Genomic DNA, 18,661 nt, shown 5'->3' with positions numbered 1-18,661 from the left:
TAAAATATGAAGTAATACATGTACTTCATTGAAAAAAATAAAATTGTTTACAAGCAATCTCCTAAGCCTCTCCTTCCCATCCCTAATCCCCACTCCCAGGAAACATTAAACTCCTCTAGCTGTTTCTTCTGATATTTAGCCTCATTTTTCTAGGTAATATGCTTACAGTTCTATTCCTTGACTTTCAACTTTTGAATTATTTTATTCTACCCCTAAAACACGTACTTACCCCTCCCATCTTTCCAGTACAGGTAAATCAAAAGTTTTAGTTAAAGTAATACTCAGTGTGTACATAATTATATTATGTAAGTGTTACACCTGAGCCATCCAGTAGATTATACTTACATTTCCTTTCTTGTACAACTTTTTTCCCCTGAATTCAGCAACTGCCTTGTTTTCTTTTTGATTTGCTTAATTTTCTGCAAACCTATCACTATCTTCAAAATTCTCCAAGGAGGCTACACACTCATCTCCTTACAAACACTTCCTGTCACATCCTGGTTCGAGCCTCTCTGAGGCTCACTACAACTGCTCCCAGGGTAAGGCTCAAGCTTGAGCCTCTGCAGTCTGGTCCCAGCCTCTGGCCTCATCTCCTGGTCCCTGTGCCACAGGCCTCTCCTTCTTCAAGTGACAAGGGAGCCAGCCCCCACACCCACATGCTGGTTTTAGCCTGCGCCTCCATCTTTGGCTTGCCTGAGATACTCTTTCCCCTCACCACTTTCAGCTCTCCACTCTGTTCCCTCAGAAGCCTTGTCAGAGGGTCCTGGGCCTATGGTGCTTATGCAGCTATTCTTCCTCAGGACTTCAGCTCTCTGTGTATCTCTGAATGTTCCCAACCAGCTGCCTTGGCATTTACCACTGCATGGACATTACATAGCTGGATGGTAGTAATGGTTAGCAAAAAAATAAAAATAAAAATAAAAAACCTAAGAAGGAAACAGTCTTGGCACATTTGGCAACGGTTGTCTCACAGATCAGCATCTAAGGAAATAAGCAAAGCCCAAGCTGAGGCCACCAACACCAACACCACCCCATAAGACACTCACCCCACTTGCAGCCCACAAGCACAGGGCAGGCAGCATGTCTTGTTCGGTAGTCACCTTCCCCACTCCGCAAGAGGTTGTACCAGAATACAGCTGTACCCTGAGAAACAGAGGGCCTATCAGAACACATCCTTAGAGACTGTGCTCAGGGACCTGACTGCAAGCATCACAGAAGCCCCACCTGGAGCAGAAACACCCTCATTTTCCCATGGTTGGGGGACAGGGTTCTGGGACTCCAGCAATAGACATAGAACTGGTGGTTTCTCCAACCTTCTACCTTTCTGGGGTAGAAGTCTGGGAACTCACCTGCCCCTGAAAGGGCTTCCCTCCCTGTTCCTTCTCCCCAGGAAGAAGCTGGGGCTACAAGGTCAGAGTCCAGGTGGGCTAGGGCACATCACAGTAGCCATCAGGCAGGCCAGGCAATGGTTCTGGGGGACACGGACAAAGTAAAGTCTGAGCCTTGCTTCAACCTCTGATCCACAAGAATCAGAACTTACCTTCTTAGGCCAAATTGCAGCCCCCAGATCAGGGAAGACAGTGGCACCACCAGCTTCTACATCACTCATCTGGAAATATAAGACATAGAGCTTGGCCCTCCTACCCAAGGCTCTCAGGGCAACTAAGCCATAAAGGACATGATGAAGTGTACAGATCACCCTCCTCTGAGCATGAGTGACACTGCTCAGAGTCTGCTCTATGGCCAGCCCTTCAGCTAAGAAAGGCTCTTCCTGTGGCTAATCAGTGAGATTCATTAAAACAGTCTCCATGTCATGAGTGCTCAAGAGTTGAGGCCCACAGGAGATTCACATCCAGGCTGTCCTTGGATGAAAATAATCTGAGTCTGCACTCAGAAAATGCCTGTTCTGACCCCTATCCCTTGAATCTCCATCAAGCCTTGGCCTTGCCTAAGCCACTGTACTCAGCAAAGTGCCCTGACCAGGAGCTTGCTACTATTTCCAACACCATGTGCAGCCCCCACTGCAGCTCTTTTTCTTTGGATCTAGTAGTTTGCTGCTCCAGTCAGACCTGCATCTTCTCAGAGTAGCCGCCCTCCCCAGGGCCACCTGAGTGGGAAGGTGGGGCACTATGTCTCTAGAGGCCCTGCTTTCTCCCATGGTAAGGCCTTAATCTACATTGAACACAAGTTCCACACTAGCAAAGCTGCACTCATGCCCACAGAGCATGCCTTGACTCATGCCCAAAGCACTACTTCTTTCCCTTCTGGCTCTCTCACTTTAAGTTTTTTGTCCGTAATGCAATAAAAATTGGAGCTAAAAAATATTTCCACAGGATACATACCAGACTCACTGAAGGGCATTTGACAGACATATGGTAAATGAATAAGACAAAAAGCTCTGATGGCTTCTCACAGCCCTAGGGATCAAACCCAGATTTTTTTCTAAAACCCCAAGGCCCTGTCAGTCTAACTAGCCTCTCTCCAGACACCCCAGCCTTTTTCTCTATTTCCAGCATCCCAAGCTCCTTTTCTCTCATAGGACTACATACACTCTCTCTTCTGCCAGAAACCATCTTCTAGCAGCTAATTTCCACTCAACTTTTAAGTCTCAACTGATGTGTTACTTTCCAAGGGAGGTCTCCACTGAACCTGAAGCCTGGGGTTCACAGCACCTATCTCCATAACTACATAATAATCTCTCTGATGTTTAGGCTGAGCAAGGTGGCTCATGCCTGTAATCCCAGCACTTTGGGAGGTGAAGGCAGATGGATCACTTGAGGTCAGGAGTTTAAGACCAGTCTGGCCAATGTGATGAAACCTCATCTCTACTAAAAATACAAAAATTAGCTAGGCATGGTGGTGCACCCCTGTAATCCCAGTTATATGGGAGGCTAAGGCAGGAGAAATGCTTGAACCTGGGAGGCTGAGGATGCAGTGAGCTGAGATCACACCACTGTACCCCAGCCTGGGCAATAGAGGAAAACTGTCTCAAAAAAAAAAAAAAAAAAGAAAAAGAAAGAAAAAAGATGAAGAATCCCTCCGATGTTTAAAATAAGTCTGTCATGTTGGACTTCAAGCAACACAAGAGAGACCACATACATCCTGCTCACCAGCATGTACACAGCACAATCCCCAGCATGTAATAACCATACAGTAAAAACATAAAAGAAAAAAATGGACACAGGCTTCTGTCTCTCTTACTTTACTGCCTCTATGCCTCTTTAGAGCTGGCTCTCATGTGAAAGGTAAACCCTACAACCAATGGATGGAACAGAGGCAAGAGGTAGGAATTAGGCCACTAAGCCTTAGAGAAAACAAAGGCAGCTCTCATCTAGGGACAGCTAAGGCTATCTCTTCACTCTGCTGCCAAGGAGGGAACCCTTCAAGGCATGCAACCCAAAAGCCCAAACTAGCACTGAGCCCATCAAATAAAGAGCCAGAATATCCCAGAGCAGTGGCTCACACCTGTAATCCCAGCACTTTGGGAGTCTGAGGCGGGTGGATCACCTGAGGTCTGGAGTTTGAGACCAGCCTGGCCAACATGGTGAAACCATATCTCTACTAAAAATATAAAAATTAGCCAGGCTTGGTGGCTAGCGCCTGTAATCCCAGCTGCCTGGGAGGCTGAGGTAAGAGAATCGCTTGAACCTGAGAAGCCAAGGTTGCAGTGAGCTGAGATCCTACCACTGCACTCCAGCCAGGGTGACAGTGGGAGACTCCATCTCAAAAAAAAAAAAAAGCAGCAGCAGCCAGAATATGCTACAGCATGTATAAACCTTGAGGACATTATGCATGAGCCACACAAAAAGACAAGTATTAATATGTTGATTCCACTTATTTAAGCAATCAAAATAATAGAGACGGAAAGCAGAATGGTGGCTGCCAGGAGCTAGCGGAGGAGAATCTGGAATTATTGCTTAATGGGTAGAGTTTCAGTTTTAGAAAACAAAAATAGATGGAAATGAAGGGTGGTGATGCTTGCACACTATGAATGTATCTAATACCACTGAACCATACATTTAAAAATGGTTAAGATGGTAAGCTTTATGTTATGTCTATTTTATCACAATTTTCAACATTGGGGAAACAAAATAGGAGCCAGGAATGCTAAAGTCCTGGTAAGGGCAGTAGGGAAAATGAATAGAAACAGAAGCCAACTCTCCCTACTCCAGTCAAGAAGGGTGCTGATAGCCAGAAGGATCTGGCCATTACTTAATAGCAGATGATATCAGCCTTGATGGGGGTGGGATATAAGGCAGCCCTCTGGACTCAGGGTCCCTTAGGGCCCATCAGCACACATCATACTCACGTAGTTTAAGAAAGTGGCCACACGATTCCCCGTCCCTAAATGCTTGAAAGCATCTCGCTCATCATTCTATAAAATTAAGTGAGAATGAACAGGTGGGCCTGGACCCAATACTTACGTAGTTAAGAAACGTCGCTAACCTATTCCCCTCTGTTTTGAGGCCGCTGTCAAAAGGTCGCTGCAACAGACAACAACTTTCACCCAAGTTTACAACAGGCTTCATCCACCACCCACAAGACTAGGGCCAAAAGGGTCAGGGGAAGGTCATAAGTGTGTATGTTCCATAAATCAGCCGGGAACATTTGCCAAGGCTGCAAAGGAAACACTGGCTAGGGCATGGGGTTGGCAGGGAAGAGGAAAAGGGGCAAGAACGGTTTTCACAAAGACCTAGTGAGGCTCTTTGCTTTAGAATCAGGGCAAAGGGTGACAGGGCAGGGGACAAACTGTCCACACATCTATAGGGGAGACAGCCAGGCTCCACTGGGTTCTGCAGGACCCTTGGTTCCAGACTTGGGATTCCCCAGTAACAGAGTTTCCCCTGGTGATGCAGAGGTGAAGGGAGGACAAGGGCTGGAGGTACTGATGTGGAGGCTGAAATGCTCCTAGAAGCTCCACCCTTCTCAAATCAGCTAGAGCCAGGGCCCTTTGAAAGCAACCGTGATTTAGGCCTTACCCTAGAGAAGTCGAAGTGTGGCTCATATTGTCCTCCCACTCCATAATTTGCAACCTGGTAGGAAATAACAGCATTAGACCTTGTAAGCAGCATGAACAGCTCTGTAGCAGCCCATCACTCCAGGGATACCATCTTTCCAGGCCTGAAAACAACCAGAACTACCAAGAGCAGCTTCTCTAAGGTGGAAGACAACCAGGCCCGGCCAGTACAAGCAGAGCAAACATCGCAAACAAGTCTACAGTTCTAAGAGTAAGGCTACAGCACAAATGTGGCTTCCCAAACAAAACAAGATGGATAAACTGCATATAATCACTGTGGAGAAGCTCCAGCCCCTTCATGGATGCTCAGACTACAGCAAAGGGAGCACTTCTTGGGGCAGGCCCTGGCTTGGGCCTGGTTTCTTTGGGATATATTAAGAAAGTAATCCAGAAGAAAGTCAGTAACAAATTTAAGACAAGGATTTTCTTTTTTAAAACACTAGTTTTGGAGGTACTCAGCAAATGACACTGTTCCTGCCACCTCTGCTATTCCTAGTCAGACCGAGTGGGGCAGACTCCCACAGTGGTCTACTGCATGGAGTACTTCTGCACCCAAGTGAAACAGCCCAACACGGGTGGCCAGCTGCTGGGCGGTCAAGAATTACTGTACTACATCAGCACCCCCAGTGTGACCCTGACCTGAAGTAACACCTGAGCAACTACCAGGTGACATTAATTGGATTAGAAATTGTAAATGCCTTTGTGGACAGCTTATCAGCACAACGGGAAGTCCTAAATCACAATTATTGTCTGAGCTTCAATAGACAGAATGAAAGACAAGATTAAAGATGAAGCACAGAATTTAATACGGAAGCTGATGGATCAAGCAGCACCACCAATGTCCATTTGGGAACAGTTGACTAGTGTGTCTCACGAAAACTTTAAAACCTCTGGGGCTAGACATAAATTCTCAGAAAGTTGGTATTTTTTGTATATCCTTTTCTGCAATCCCAACAGTCCGTGAGAAATGCTACAAAACTAGCAATAACAGAGACCTATAGAAATGTGGAACAGAAGCCAGGTGTGGTGGCTCACACCTGTAATCCCAGTAATTTGGGAGGCTGAAGTGGGAGGACTGCTTGAGCCCAGAAGTTTGAGACCAGCCTGGGCAACATAGCAGGACTCTGTCTCTACTAATGAAAAAATTACCTGGGCAGAGTGGCATGCACCTGTAGTCCTAGCTACTCAGGAAGCTAAGGCAGGAGGATTGGTTGAGCCCCGGAGTTCAAGGTTGCATTGAGCTATGGTTGTACCACTGCACTCCAGCTTGGGTAACAGAGTGAGACCCTGCCTCACATATACAAAAAAAAAGAAATGCAGGAAAGAAAGGGACCGTGGACTTTATAAGAGAGGAAATTCTCTTGTTGGAGTGCAAAATTTTGACAGTATCATTTTCAGTGTCTGCAAAAATAAAAATTTTTGATACAAAGCATGGATAAAAACATGCTGTCATCCACTGCTTTAGCCTTCAAGATTCCTGCACCAAAAATACCTGGAAATCCTGTCAACAGTGCAAGGAAGCCTGGTTCAGCAGGTGGCCCTAAGCGGGAGACGTATCTAAGGAGGGAAGTGCCAGAGCAGCTGAGAAAGCGTAACTTCTTCTGTAGTCAAGAACTTCAAGAAAATTTTTTTCTCTCTCCTTTTTGTGGGGAGCCGTTGAAGTACAAACGGAGTCTCACTATTTTGCCCAGACTGGTCTCAAACTCCTGGCTTTGAGCAATCCTCCTCCCTTGGCCTTCCAAAGTACTGAGTTATAGATGTAAGCCAGCACACCTGGCCTTGAAGAAAATTTTCAACATGACTGTGACTGCTGTCTCGGTGCACTCAGGAAAATTCAATTACTGCTTGTTGCTGGCACTGCAGAGTATGACTGCATTTTCCAATATTTCCACTTGTTAAATGGATTGCTTAAACTTTCAGATCCCAGGCAGTGAAAAAAGTTGCATCTTTTAGGTTTGGAGGATTATATTTGATCATGGTTCTGAAGCCACTATACCTATACTCTTTAATACAGTTCCCAAATAAGTACAAAATGCATGGGACCATCTAGATTTGCAGCGATAAGATTCCCTATCCAGGCATACTCAAGTCACCAGGCTCACACCTTTAACAACAAGCAACTGTACATCAAGACTGATTCATGTGAGGAGGTACTCATTTAAATCTTTAGACTTACTATTCTAAGAGTGGAGTCAGTTATTTGAAAGACATAGGTATTTATGATGCTGAGGCCAGAGTGAAGGCAATGTTAAAAAGGTCAGAAATCACTTTTCTGGTGAGGCTGAGACATCATACAGTTGAAGTCTTCAATCTTAGAGAATCCCAGAGGTACAGCATCTCTTCATTTCTATCAGATAAACCCTCATCCAATTCACCAGAAAGTCTCAATTACCTTTTTCCTTCAAATGATCTACAGGAAACATGTCAGCTAGAGCTGAAAGAATGCCAACAGATAGAAGAAGCAGCTCCTTTCCAGAGGCCTGCAGCATTCCCTAAAGGACCTGGTGTGCAGGCTGTTGCTGGTGCCTAGGCATTTATCATACCATAAGCATTTGATGTGGAGTAAGCACTTAGGAATAGATGCTGAAATCCAGGTTCCTGTTCCCCAGACCATGAAGGATCAATACCACTGACTAGCAAAGGAAATAACAAGACAGTTTCTAGAAGAGTGCAAACAAAAATGGCATGTCAGCCACTTGGCAGCTGTGTTCTGAATCTTCCAGAAGAACCTTAATCATAAGACCCGCTCTACCAAGAGGTCTGGCATTCAGGCCCCAGTCAATTGAGCTACAACACAATGAGAAGCCAGGTAAGATAAAGTCAGAATTGTAGCAGAGAAGTCAGTCCATAGCTAAGAAACTGCTATCTTCCACAGGTGAGTGTAAGACAGTGATACAGTGAGTGTAGCTGCACAGCTAGCCAGAAAACAACAGAGCCACAGGTTCTTGTCTACTCAGCTCTTGGTCCAGGGTATGAAATCAGTCAAGCAGGCTGTTGTCTTTGATCAGAGCCATGAAAGTCCTGAAGACCGGCTCTGACATAGAGAAAGCAGTGGCAAATGTTTAAAAACAAAAAACAAAAAACAAAAAAAAACCTGCTCCAAGAAGATATGAATCAAGACAATGCCAACAGGGACTCATCAAGTGCATCAAGAACTCCTATCCCTCTTGAAATGGTGGTGCTCATATACATACGTGGCAAGTGAGAGAAGTGGCAGAAGTCCTCCATAGATGTGCTTATCTGCAGAACTTATTTAAAAATTACAAAACGCTAAGTTGAACTGAACTGAAAAAAAATATTAAGTTTTCACAATACAATTTGCAAGATAATCACTATGTTTTTTAAAACTCTGGTAGACTTCACACAAATCCATAAAGATGACCTTCAAAATTGATTTTTTCCAATTGCTGATGCAGTTACACAGAAACAACAACAAAAAGGCTGATTTGCTTGGGTGTGTCCAGGCAAAAGTTTAGAAAATCTTTTCCAAATGATCTTCAGTCAATATTCTCATGAGATCTATGGTAGATCGGACCGTAATGCCAATCCTAAAGGCAAAGGCTGCTATCTTTAAGTATACAGAAACTTTGGCCAGCGAGACCCAGGGGCCTTTAGAAATGCCCGTCAAACTTCTCTGACAATGTCTCAGGTCATCAATTTTACAACCGAACACTGAAGTCCCAAAGTTCATAAGTGGAACACAGCCAGTGCTGATTTCAACTCAATACCCAAGAGGATACTTTATTAAGGAGCTTTACCCAAACCTTTCAGCAGGGTGCTGCCATGTTTCTTCGTAATTACCTTTGAATAAAGGCAGGAATCCAGGGTCCCAGTGGGAGTACTTGGACAAGAACACTCCACCTCTACCAGCTTAACCAGCCCAGGCCTCTCACTTCTACCTACATATCACAGTGTAAGGTCCCCCAGACCTACCCCTGCCTTTCTTTCTTGGTCATGACTAAAACTCAGAGTGCCTTGACAGCTCTGTGACTCAGCCAGCTGCAGGTTTTTCCCTGTAGGCTGGAACCCAAGCTGGAGTTTTGAACATTCCCAGGCACTGATGAAGGTATTTAGGGTATTGCCCAAAATACTGAAAGAAACTAGCCCCAGCCCTGAGCCAAATTCCCTAAACCCTCATAAAAGCTCCATACTCTGACGCCCCACACTGTGCAAATACATAGGTAAAACAACCCTTGTCTCTTGCTGCCCATTTTGAGGACTGCTGTAGCCCACTCTGCAAGTTCCCTAATAAATGCTGTGGACTGAAGACCCAGGGGTTTAGGGCCTCTTTATTGGGATTCTTAACCGACCCCATCTTGGGCAGTCCCTCATGGGAACTCCCCTGCCACTGCTTTTGGAGTGACTTCAGCTATGGTGCAGCAGGAGAAAACACACAGAACACTCTGACCTTCAAATGTATTTGATTATGACACAGAACCAGGACCTTTGAAGGCATTTTTAGCTCTCTTAGAGATGTCCTTGAGACCATTCTGCATTTGAGCTTCTGCTGTCAAGAAGACGTAAATGAGCCTGCCATAACCACCACTGAACCCTAGCTTCCAGCACACTTGGACACACAGCAGATGCTCAACTGATATTTGTTGAACACTTAATTGTTGAAAGCCAGCAGGCATGATTAATTCTGGTTTCCTAAAATGAGATCATTCCATATTCACAGCATCAGGCAGTAGTCATACAGCTGGGCCTCTTTTAGCCCAGTTCTAGACACCTTGTGAGACCATCTAGCCAGAAATACCACCACTTCCCAACACTTACAGTCCCAGGGGCTGACTATACCTGTAACAATTCTGCAGTCTTTACTGTCAACCCTGTGATGTGCTGCATCCGACGATTTACTCGAGCCACAACAGGGTCATCATCTTCCTCTAGCCAGGAGCTTGGCCAAAAGAAAAGAGCAGAGAAAAGAAAATGGAAGGGCAGGCTTACATGAGGTCCTGCACTCTGTGCCCAGTGCCAGGGCCAGCACTAACAGGCAGTACAGGGTGCCTCCTGCAAGAGGATGAGGAGGTGCCAACAGGCAGAAAAAGGCAAGCCACCCATCCCTAGGAGAGGCACTGAGAAGTCTTGAAGTTGGGGCTTGAGCAACTACCCACCCCCATTCTTTGCTTACCTTTTGGAAACTTTGCTTACCTTTTGGAAACCCGGTAGCTGGCGACAGTGAGGACTCCTGTCTTGGGATCACGAACAGTGGCTCGTGCAAGCTAGAAGGCAGGAAGAGAGGGAAGATTTGATTTTTTTGTTGTTGCCTTGAATATTTTCCCAGAGAGCACTGGGAACAGATTTGCTGCCACGCTAGTGGAGGAAGCTTTGCAGGCAATGGCTCTAGCCAAGGCCCCAAGATCCTCCAGGCCAGGTGAGGGCAAGAGTCTGAGGCCTCCACATTCCCAATCTGCAATCAGATCCTGGCTACTGCCCTGCTCCATCACACTGCGCATCCCTTTTCCTCTCCAGATCTGCACTGACTGCAGAATTATGCCTGCCTTGTCCATCCATGCATCTGCCTGACTAGCCCCTTTCCTTGCCAGGCCCATGAACTACCCCTGCCTGAGCACAGCCTGAGCTTAGCTACTCCCACCATATTCAGACTGTGCCACTATCCCTGAGCCTCCGCCTTGTGTACTTGTCTCAACTTGGTCAAATTCCACTATCTTTCTGAAGCTCAGTGCCCTCGTCTGCCAAGAAGTACTCTCCTGCTGTACTACCTCACACTGGGCTCCCACAGCCTCAAGAAGTAAAGACAGATGGCACAGTTTTCACTCCCTTGGGATCCTTACCAGTCAGATGATAAAACCAGGAAAAGATTCTATAAGTTAAAATAAGTGAACCACTGCCTGGAAGCCACCCACTCACACATATACACACTACACACACACTCCCCTCACCTACATCATCTCCCCCAGCCTCCACAGACAGGCTTAGTAAAACTCCAAGAAGGATTCCCTGCCCAGAGCCAGCCAACATGGCAAAGGCCCATGTGCTTCAGCTGTAGACTGTCCTAATGACCTCACAAGCCCAGGTACTCCCACCCCAACACACTTCCTCTTGATTTTAATAAATATTGATAACAGCCTGCTTTATGCCTAGCACTGTACTGGGTAACTGAGACATGGCCCCTGTACTCTTACAACTCAGTCAAGTTGGGAAAGCAGAAAACCAGCCAGGTAACTGCAGCACAGCATGGGTGAACTTAATGTCCTATGGAAGCTCAGACTATAGTGTCAAGAAAAGCTTCCTAGGGGAGGATACCACCTAGCCGAGGCCTGAAGGGTTAACACGAGTTATCCAAGTAGAGGTAAACTGCAGGAACAGGGGAGCAGCAATGCAGAGGCCTGGGAATGAAAACGGGTGTGGCAGTAAGTGTGGATTAAAGGTTCCAGGAAGTAGTAAGACAGAATAGGCTGAAGAGACAAGCAGGGGCTAGGGACTAGATGCAACCTTGTGGCCGACGAGAAATGGGGAAGGCTTTATGCAGGGGAGGGACACTCAAAATTTGAATGCAAAATGGATCACTGTGAATACCTCATGGAGAGTTGACTAAGCAGGGGCCAGAGTGGGGACTGGGAGGCTAGAAGACCATAGCAGAGGTCAGGGCAAGAGATGATGGTAGCCTGGGCCAGGGGGTGGCAGAAGGGATAGAGAGGAGTAGATGGACCAGAAGTCTAGTAAGGGGGTGAGACAGACCAACCTAGACACTGTGCTGCTGCAGCATGATCTGGTAAGATGGCCAGCACAAGCATGACAGACAGCTCCCAAGCTCCTACTCAAGGCCCTTACTGAGCTCCAACTCATGCAAGTCCCTCTCTGAAAACTGCAGCCACAGCTAGACCCCATCTAAACATCTGTGCCTCAGCATTAGCCTGACACCCACAAAGAGGATCTGAGCCCCTGGGGAAATAAAGCGCTATTTTGAAAGCAGGCCAGAGGCCCCACAGACAGCTGCCAGGCATTTCCCACAGGCCAAGTTAAGCTCATTGGCTCTACTTCAAAGCCAGACTAGCATCTGTCCCTCACAGTCTCCGGAAAGGAGGGGTCAGCTTATCTTTGAATACAAGCTATGAGAAGAGCAAATATGTTTGCCAACCTTGTTTGGCTCTTCACATGGTTTCTATTCAAATATAAGTTTTCCTAACATTACCCTTTGCCCAGCCACACATGTGTATACATATGCACACACATGCACACAGAAATGTTCTCAGGTCTGAAACTGAAGAACAGGTAAGCAATCTCTCAGGAAACCCTGGCACAACCAGGAAAGTAGTTTTCTTTTCTGGAGGACTCTGGAGCTGACTCAGGGAGTAGAAAGGGGAGTCCTAGTACCCATTCTCCATATATCTGGCTAGCCCCTTCCCTCAGCCACATCGATGATGCCAACCACTGACTCTAAGCCCTAGATGTCCTAGTACCTCAAGCCAAGGTTGTTCCAAGATGAGGTCCAGGGGCCAGGATAGGAACCTATTTCAGGTCTCTCCATGAGCATCAGGCCTCCTCGCCACCTTGGCCACTACAATTCTATTACGAGCAGAGCAAAAGAGAAACCAGCTAAATCCTCCCTCCCAATCATCAGTGATGGGATAGATACAGCAGCAAGTATGTCTCTCTGAAAGATGTCAAATGGGAACAAATCTTTTATGAACTAGAAGCGGAATAATAATTTTAAAACAGGACATATATACAAAACCAACAGCCAACTGCATACTTAGCAGTAAAATACCATAGCAATTTCCAGGAAATTCAGGAAAGAGACAAGGATGCCTACTGTATATAATTAAGCTCTACAAGTTCTAGGCAATTAAATAAGACTTTAAAAACAAAAGAAAAAGTATTAGGAGAAAACAAAATGTTCCTTGTTTCCCAGAGTTAATACTATCCAGGCAACCCAAGAGAATCAGCTAAAAACCATAGAAGGAATAAGTAAACTCAACCACGAGCCGCAACCTGTATGAGCCTGTTTCTTTATAGGTAAAACAGACAGTGACATCGTTATAAGCAGCTGTTCATAACTGTGACATAACAGTTAATATATATGTTAAGCACTCAGAAGTTCCTGTCACAGTTAAGAACTCAGTAAACATTAGCTCTTACTATGAAATGTATCTCTAAAATCAACAGTTTGGCATATAATAAACTAATATAATAATGTATCCAGTTTAAAAATAATGATGAATAAATAAAGTAAATTAACAGTAACAAAGAAACTACCTAGGAATAAACTTAAGAAATGTGCAAGGATGTGAAGAAAACTTTAAAAGACATAAACAAATGGAGACACTGTCATGGTCTTGGATGAGAGTCTCAATATCATAAAGATGTATGCTCTCCTCCAAGTCATTCACCTCATTTACAGTCCTAATTAGGAGCTCCACAGGACCCAGCTTCATAGCACCCTATGGAATATTTTCTCAAAACTCACCTACACACCAGTCTCCCAACCAGGTGAACTGACACACCAGTGTGGACCTGCCCTGTTCCGAGTGTGACTGTCTATTATAGTACTTGGCTGTCCACATTGGTTACCCTGTTCTTCTTCACCACTGGACCATGAACTCACAAGGTCAGGCTGAGTCTGAAGCATCTCTGTATCCCCAAGATAGCCCATGCTAGATATCGATAAAGGGTGCCTAGGTGAGCAAACAAACCATCCAGAGTGCTAGGGATAAGAAAAATGACCTGCCCCCTTCAGTGCCCCAAGAAGGACCTGTAGTGACACCTACTTTAGGTTTTGCGATCTCCTTGATCCTCTCGATTTCCTCATCAGACATGACATCATAGTACCTCACGATGTGCGGGCTGTCCCACTCGTCCTCCTCTTTGAAGGGGGCGATGAGCAGCTGTGGAGCCCTGTTGCCATGGTGGTACCTACAGAAAAGCCTCTTCTGCCTCCGGGGTGTCTGGAGAGCACAGAGTAACAGGCCCTGAGCTGAGTGAGTCCTAATCCTCAGTCCCAGTCTGGCTGTCTGTAGACACTGGTCTCACCTCATGGCCAGCAACTGCTCCAGCCCACCCCACCACAGAAGAAAACAAAACTCCCAGCAGGTGGGCATGCACAGTGGCTCATGCCTATAATCCCAGAACTCTGGGAGGCGAAAGGATAGCTTGAGACCTTGAGTTTGAGAACAGCCTAGAGGACACAGACCCCCATCCCTACAGAAAATTAGCTAGGCATGATGGTGCACACCTGTAGTCCTAGCTACTCAGGAGGCTGAGGCAGGAGGATTACTGGAGCCTGGGATGTCAAAGCTGCAGTGAGCTATGATTACACCACTACACTCCAGCCTGGGCAACAGGGTGAGAAAAAGAAAGAAATGAAAGAAAAGAGAGAAAACAGGAAAAAGGGAAGGAAGACAGGAAGAAAGAAAAAAGGAAAGAAAACAAAAGCCCCTTCAGCTTGACTGGCATGAAATGATATCCCACAAATCATGCAATTTTTCTTCTCTCTCAAGATCACCTCACATCCACAAGTCCCATGGCAGAGAGTCATTCCTGCCCCTTTTCATGAAGACTTGAGTAGGTCTGAAGGGCTGGGACAGGGGAAATACCTTTCCTGGTGGTGGAGCCAGTGGAAGCCATGCAGACAGGACATGGAAAAGGCCAAGAGCCTGTCACACCTGGGCCTCCTTAGGAAGCACTAGAATCCGAGGGCCCTCGAAGGCTCAATACCAAGCTCAAGTACATGCTGGCATCTTTACCACAGAGACTTACTCTCCACTTATGACTACCTTTGGGGCCTGAGGTACAGCCACTCACCATTTTCTTCACAACAGTGAGTCATGCAAAGGTGGGACATGTTGGAGTAAGGAGGCAAGCTCAGTGGTAACTTGGAGGAGCAACGCTCTACCTGGGGCATGAGAGGAGATAATCTCCTTTCCTACACCTCAGAGAATACCCATGTCAGCCTCAGGATATGCCGTGAAAAACTTGGGGAGTTACTAAGAAAAGTACTTACAAAATGAAGAACACTTTCCCTAAACCTGTATGCCCAGAGCCAGAGTCCAGGTACACAGCTTTGGCACCCTGAACCCTCCCACACACACATATCTCACCAGTTTGACACCCTCCCCACGACACAGGCTCTCGTAAACATCCCTCTCAGGCAGGTAGTCCACAGGCCTCTCATAGATGCCTTCTGGGGTTGCTAGCTCAGCTTCTGTTTGATTTGATAACATTTTTTCTCTTTCTTCCTCCAATAACTGCTCAAAGTACCGCAGATTCCCTCCAGCTCGTTCATGGCTTGGGTCTAGAAAAAGCAAGGAACAAGAAAGAAAAGGAAACCACAAACATCTGTTAGGTCATTTAGAGAAATTATTCTGTAAGCAGTTTCTCTCCCAGTAGCTCACTTGCATGGTTCATTCTACCTTCCACAGCATCTGACCAGAGTATGCTTGTCATAGCTGAAAAACCAACAGAGGCCGGGTGCAGTGGCTCACACCTGTAATCCCAGAACTTCGGGGAGCCAAGGCAGGTGGACCACTTGAGGTGAGGAGTTCGAGACCAGCCTAACCAACATGGTGAAACTCCATCTCTACTAAAAAAAAAAAAAAAAAAAAAAAAAAAAAAAAAAAAAATTAGCCAGGCATAGTGGCATGCGCCTCTGTAATCCCAGCTACTCGGGAGGCTGAGGCAGGAGAATCTTGTGAACCCAGGAAGCAGAGGTGCCAGCAAGCCAAGATGCCCCACTCCAGCCTGTATGACAGAGTGAGACCCCCCTCAAAAAAAAATAAAGAGGCAGGTGAGTTTTAAAGGCACTGCGCTTTTGGCCTTCTTCAGTTCAACAGCACAAGACACACGAAGTATCAATGCCATGTAAGTCCTTTATTAGACCTCAGGCCTCTAATAGCACTGCCACTGTTTGGCGCTGTTGCAATCCTGAAATACAACTTGACTTTTGAGCTGCTCCTGATGCAGTAAAGGTCCCACCCTGCATAGTCCTGCATGACATGGAGTCCTTATCAAAAAGGAACACAAGTGCCACAGGCCTGACCATATCTGTCAGTGACTGGGCAAAGCTAAGGCCAGGATTGAGGTTGGTGAGGAGCTAGTAAGATGCTGGACTGGTCCTAAAGTCACTAAGACATTAGTCACTGGCCAAGTGACAGGGTAAACTGACTCAGTCCCAGGAGAGGGGCCAGGTAGTGGCCAGCACAGTGCAGTCCCTCTGCCACTCTCCATTCCCATCTTACCTTACCTTAGAATCTCCTTACCAAGGGAGACGAGGCGACGGGTGAGTTCCAGGGCACGGTGCAGGTCACCCAACTGGAAGACAGCATAGCTGAGGTAGTCCAGCACCTGAGATTTGGTTGTGGTGGCCTCCTCCCCAGCATCAAGCTGCTTTAGCACCTGCTCCATCCACATCACCGTATGATAATAGTCCCCTTCATTATAGGCTGAGCGGCCCATCCCAAAGCAGTCATCTACACTCAGCATGGCCTGGTACTTGGTTCCTACAGCAGGAGAGGTAAATAGTCAGGCTCCGAAGAGCCTCTGGGTTAGGGAAGGAGATTCCTGCTTCAAGGAAAACCTGGGCCACTAGATGGGGGTCATTACCAAGCAGAACTCCATCAGACATTTAGACCGCACACCCTAAAGGGCCACTGACACAGTGAGCACAGACAGATGGCTCTGCCCCAGACTGGGGTTCACAGCCAACCTCCTAGCCTCAGACTCCCCATCTCCCAAGTAGGAAGGGACCTTTTTAAGGGGGAGCCCCAGAAACCCACAAGGAAGCATTGCTGAGGACAGTAGGAAGGTCCTGTGGACCACAAAGAAGATGTCTGGTAGGCAGCTTGCCATATGACTCTGAAGGATGGAAAAATTAGTCAAATATATAAAACATAAATTCAGGTGGCAACCAAGCCATGGGTGAAGAAAATCACTTGTGGGAACTCTGTGGAAAGAATGGAGAAGACAGCTGAGACCAGAGCTCCAGGGAGCATCTACCCAGAAAGAACACCGAATAACCCTGAGAATAACTAAAGATGGGAGAAACAGAGGGAGCGGGAGCAGTGTGAGAGACACCAAGGGAGGCCAAGAGCCAAGGTTGCAGTGCCAGCTTTGGCTGTTAAGTGGCAAGGACCTTGCTGAGTATCAGCTTAGTGGGTCTTGTGACCCAAAGGTCATCTGCCGTAGAGGGAATGCTGGAAAGTGACCATGAAGATAGTTTCAAGCCAATATGAAGAAGTGGCTATAGGAAGATGCAGGATTTCGGGTGGGGTCAAGATGGGAAAGACAATGTGTATGATTCCTCGGAGAATAACGAGACAGCAGATCCCATAGATGGGAAGTAGGGGATGTGACTCTCCCTGGAAAGCAAGGAAGACTCCCCATTGCCCCATTAACAGCAAACTGGGCAAAACTGACACAAAAGAAATCAGAGAAGGCTCTTTCTGCCTGGAATAAAACCCCTACACAGTAGGCTTAAGGCTTCAAAGATCAGGGTCTGCTCACCCTGGTGGCTCAGGAACCAGTAACGTGGAATAGGAAGTTGGGGAGAGTAAACACAAGATGGAGTCCATAGGTAGGCCAGGGATTAGGGGGTTCCTGGAGCCCCCGTCCCTCTCCACAGTTCTCCTCTGGCTCTGCAGGCCCAGGAACCTGCACTGATAGGCCAGTGTAGAACAGCTGACTGAGCTGGGGCTCTGGAGCTAGACTAAGCTAGATCTGTGTTGGCCTCACTAGGGCGCCCACCAGCTGTGTGACCATGGACAAGTTACCACACTTCTCTAAGTCTCAGTCTTCATCTCTCTAAATAAATATAACATCATCAATTTTAAAGAGTTTATGCCAAGAATTCAATGAGATGACATATGAAGATGTCTCCTATGATTCCCCAGGAGGCTAATGACCAGTAGCTATTATCAACATGTCTCCCAGATGCCAAGAATGCTAAGAATGGCTCCCCAGCACTCAGCATCCTCCCCAGAAGCCAACTCGAATGTCTGCTCCCTGGAGAGCACTTGGGAGAGCGACAGCTGAACTGAGTGCTGACAGGCAATCAGACATGGAGCAGCCTAGCTGACATGGGTAAAGGTATTTCTACAGAGGGAGTGAGACAAAAGAGCTAAGTGATTGGGAAAGCTGCGTACAATGAGCAAGGAAGCCAAGAAAATGGGGTCATGCAGGACCCCAAAGACCACACAGGAGGAGTTGGGTTTAGCCTTGGAAATTAAGCACAGTAATCAGGAACTCATGTGAACAAATGTGTGCTTAAGACCATATGGAAGATGGTCTTAGGCAGTGAGCTGGAAGTAGGAGACAAGTTGGAATGGTATTTTGATCACCAAATGGAGAAAAAATGGGTGTGAGGCTGGAGTGAGGGGGTAAGTACAGAAGACATGAGATAAAGAGGTAGAATCCATGGGCCTTAGGATTCTAGCTTAGGCAGCCCGAGGATGGAGGTCCTTTTTGCTGAGATAAAGGGGTGAGTGGGAAGGTAAAGTGTTCATAAAGAGACGAGGATTTCAGTTCAGGACACATGAAGTTCGAGAAGTCCATGGAACATCCAAGTAGAGATGTCCCACAGGCATCTGCCTACACTGGTTAGAAGCTCAAGAGACAAGCCTTGGCAGGAGACACAGATTTGGATGTCATCCACCTCAGGTAATGGAAATGGCTGGGCTCACCTGAGGA

The 18,661-nt window shown here is 46.6% G+C and overlaps 1 protein-coding gene across 8 annotated transcripts in view; it reads right to left on the bottom strand.

The window, feature by feature from the left end:
* P4HA2 (prolyl 4-hydroxylase subunit alpha 2) overlaps positions 1-18,661 on the bottom strand; it is a 79,126-nt gene that overhangs the window by 1,249 nt on the left and 59,216 nt on the right. For 5 of the 8 annotated variants that reach the window (XM_010338919.3, XM_010338936.3, XM_074381633.1 and 2 more), the window contains 9 exons: positions 16,237-16,476; positions 15,079-15,272; positions 13,750-13,926; positions 10,169-10,239; positions 9,815-9,914; positions 4,980-5,033; positions 4,310-4,375; positions 1,541-1,609; positions 1,047-1,143 (listed from right to left, as the gene is read on the bottom strand). In XM_010338919.3, coding sequence (XP_010337221.1) covers positions 1,047-1,143; positions 1,541-1,609; positions 4,310-4,375; positions 4,980-5,033; positions 9,815-9,914; positions 10,169-10,239; positions 13,750-13,926; positions 15,079-15,272; positions 16,237-16,476 — 1,068 coding nt within the window. Of the gene's footprint in view, positions 1-1,046; positions 1,144-1,540; positions 1,610-4,309; positions 4,376-4,424; positions 4,485-4,979; positions 5,034-9,814; positions 9,915-10,168; positions 10,240-13,749; positions 13,927-15,078; positions 15,273-16,236; positions 16,477-18,661 lie in introns of all 8 variants that reach the window. The other 3 variants (XM_010338931.3, XM_074381621.1, XM_039472994.2) reach the window with 3 other exon arrangements.

The sequence above is a fragment of the Saimiri boliviensis genome, chromosome 1 (assembly GCF_048565385.1).
Source record: "Saimiri boliviensis isolate mSaiBol1 chromosome 1, mSaiBol1.pri, whole genome shotgun sequence".
Lineage (NCBI taxonomy): Eukaryota > Metazoa > Chordata > Mammalia > Primates > Cebidae > Saimiri > Saimiri boliviensis.
This window is presented reverse-complemented; position numbering and strand designations above follow the sequence as displayed.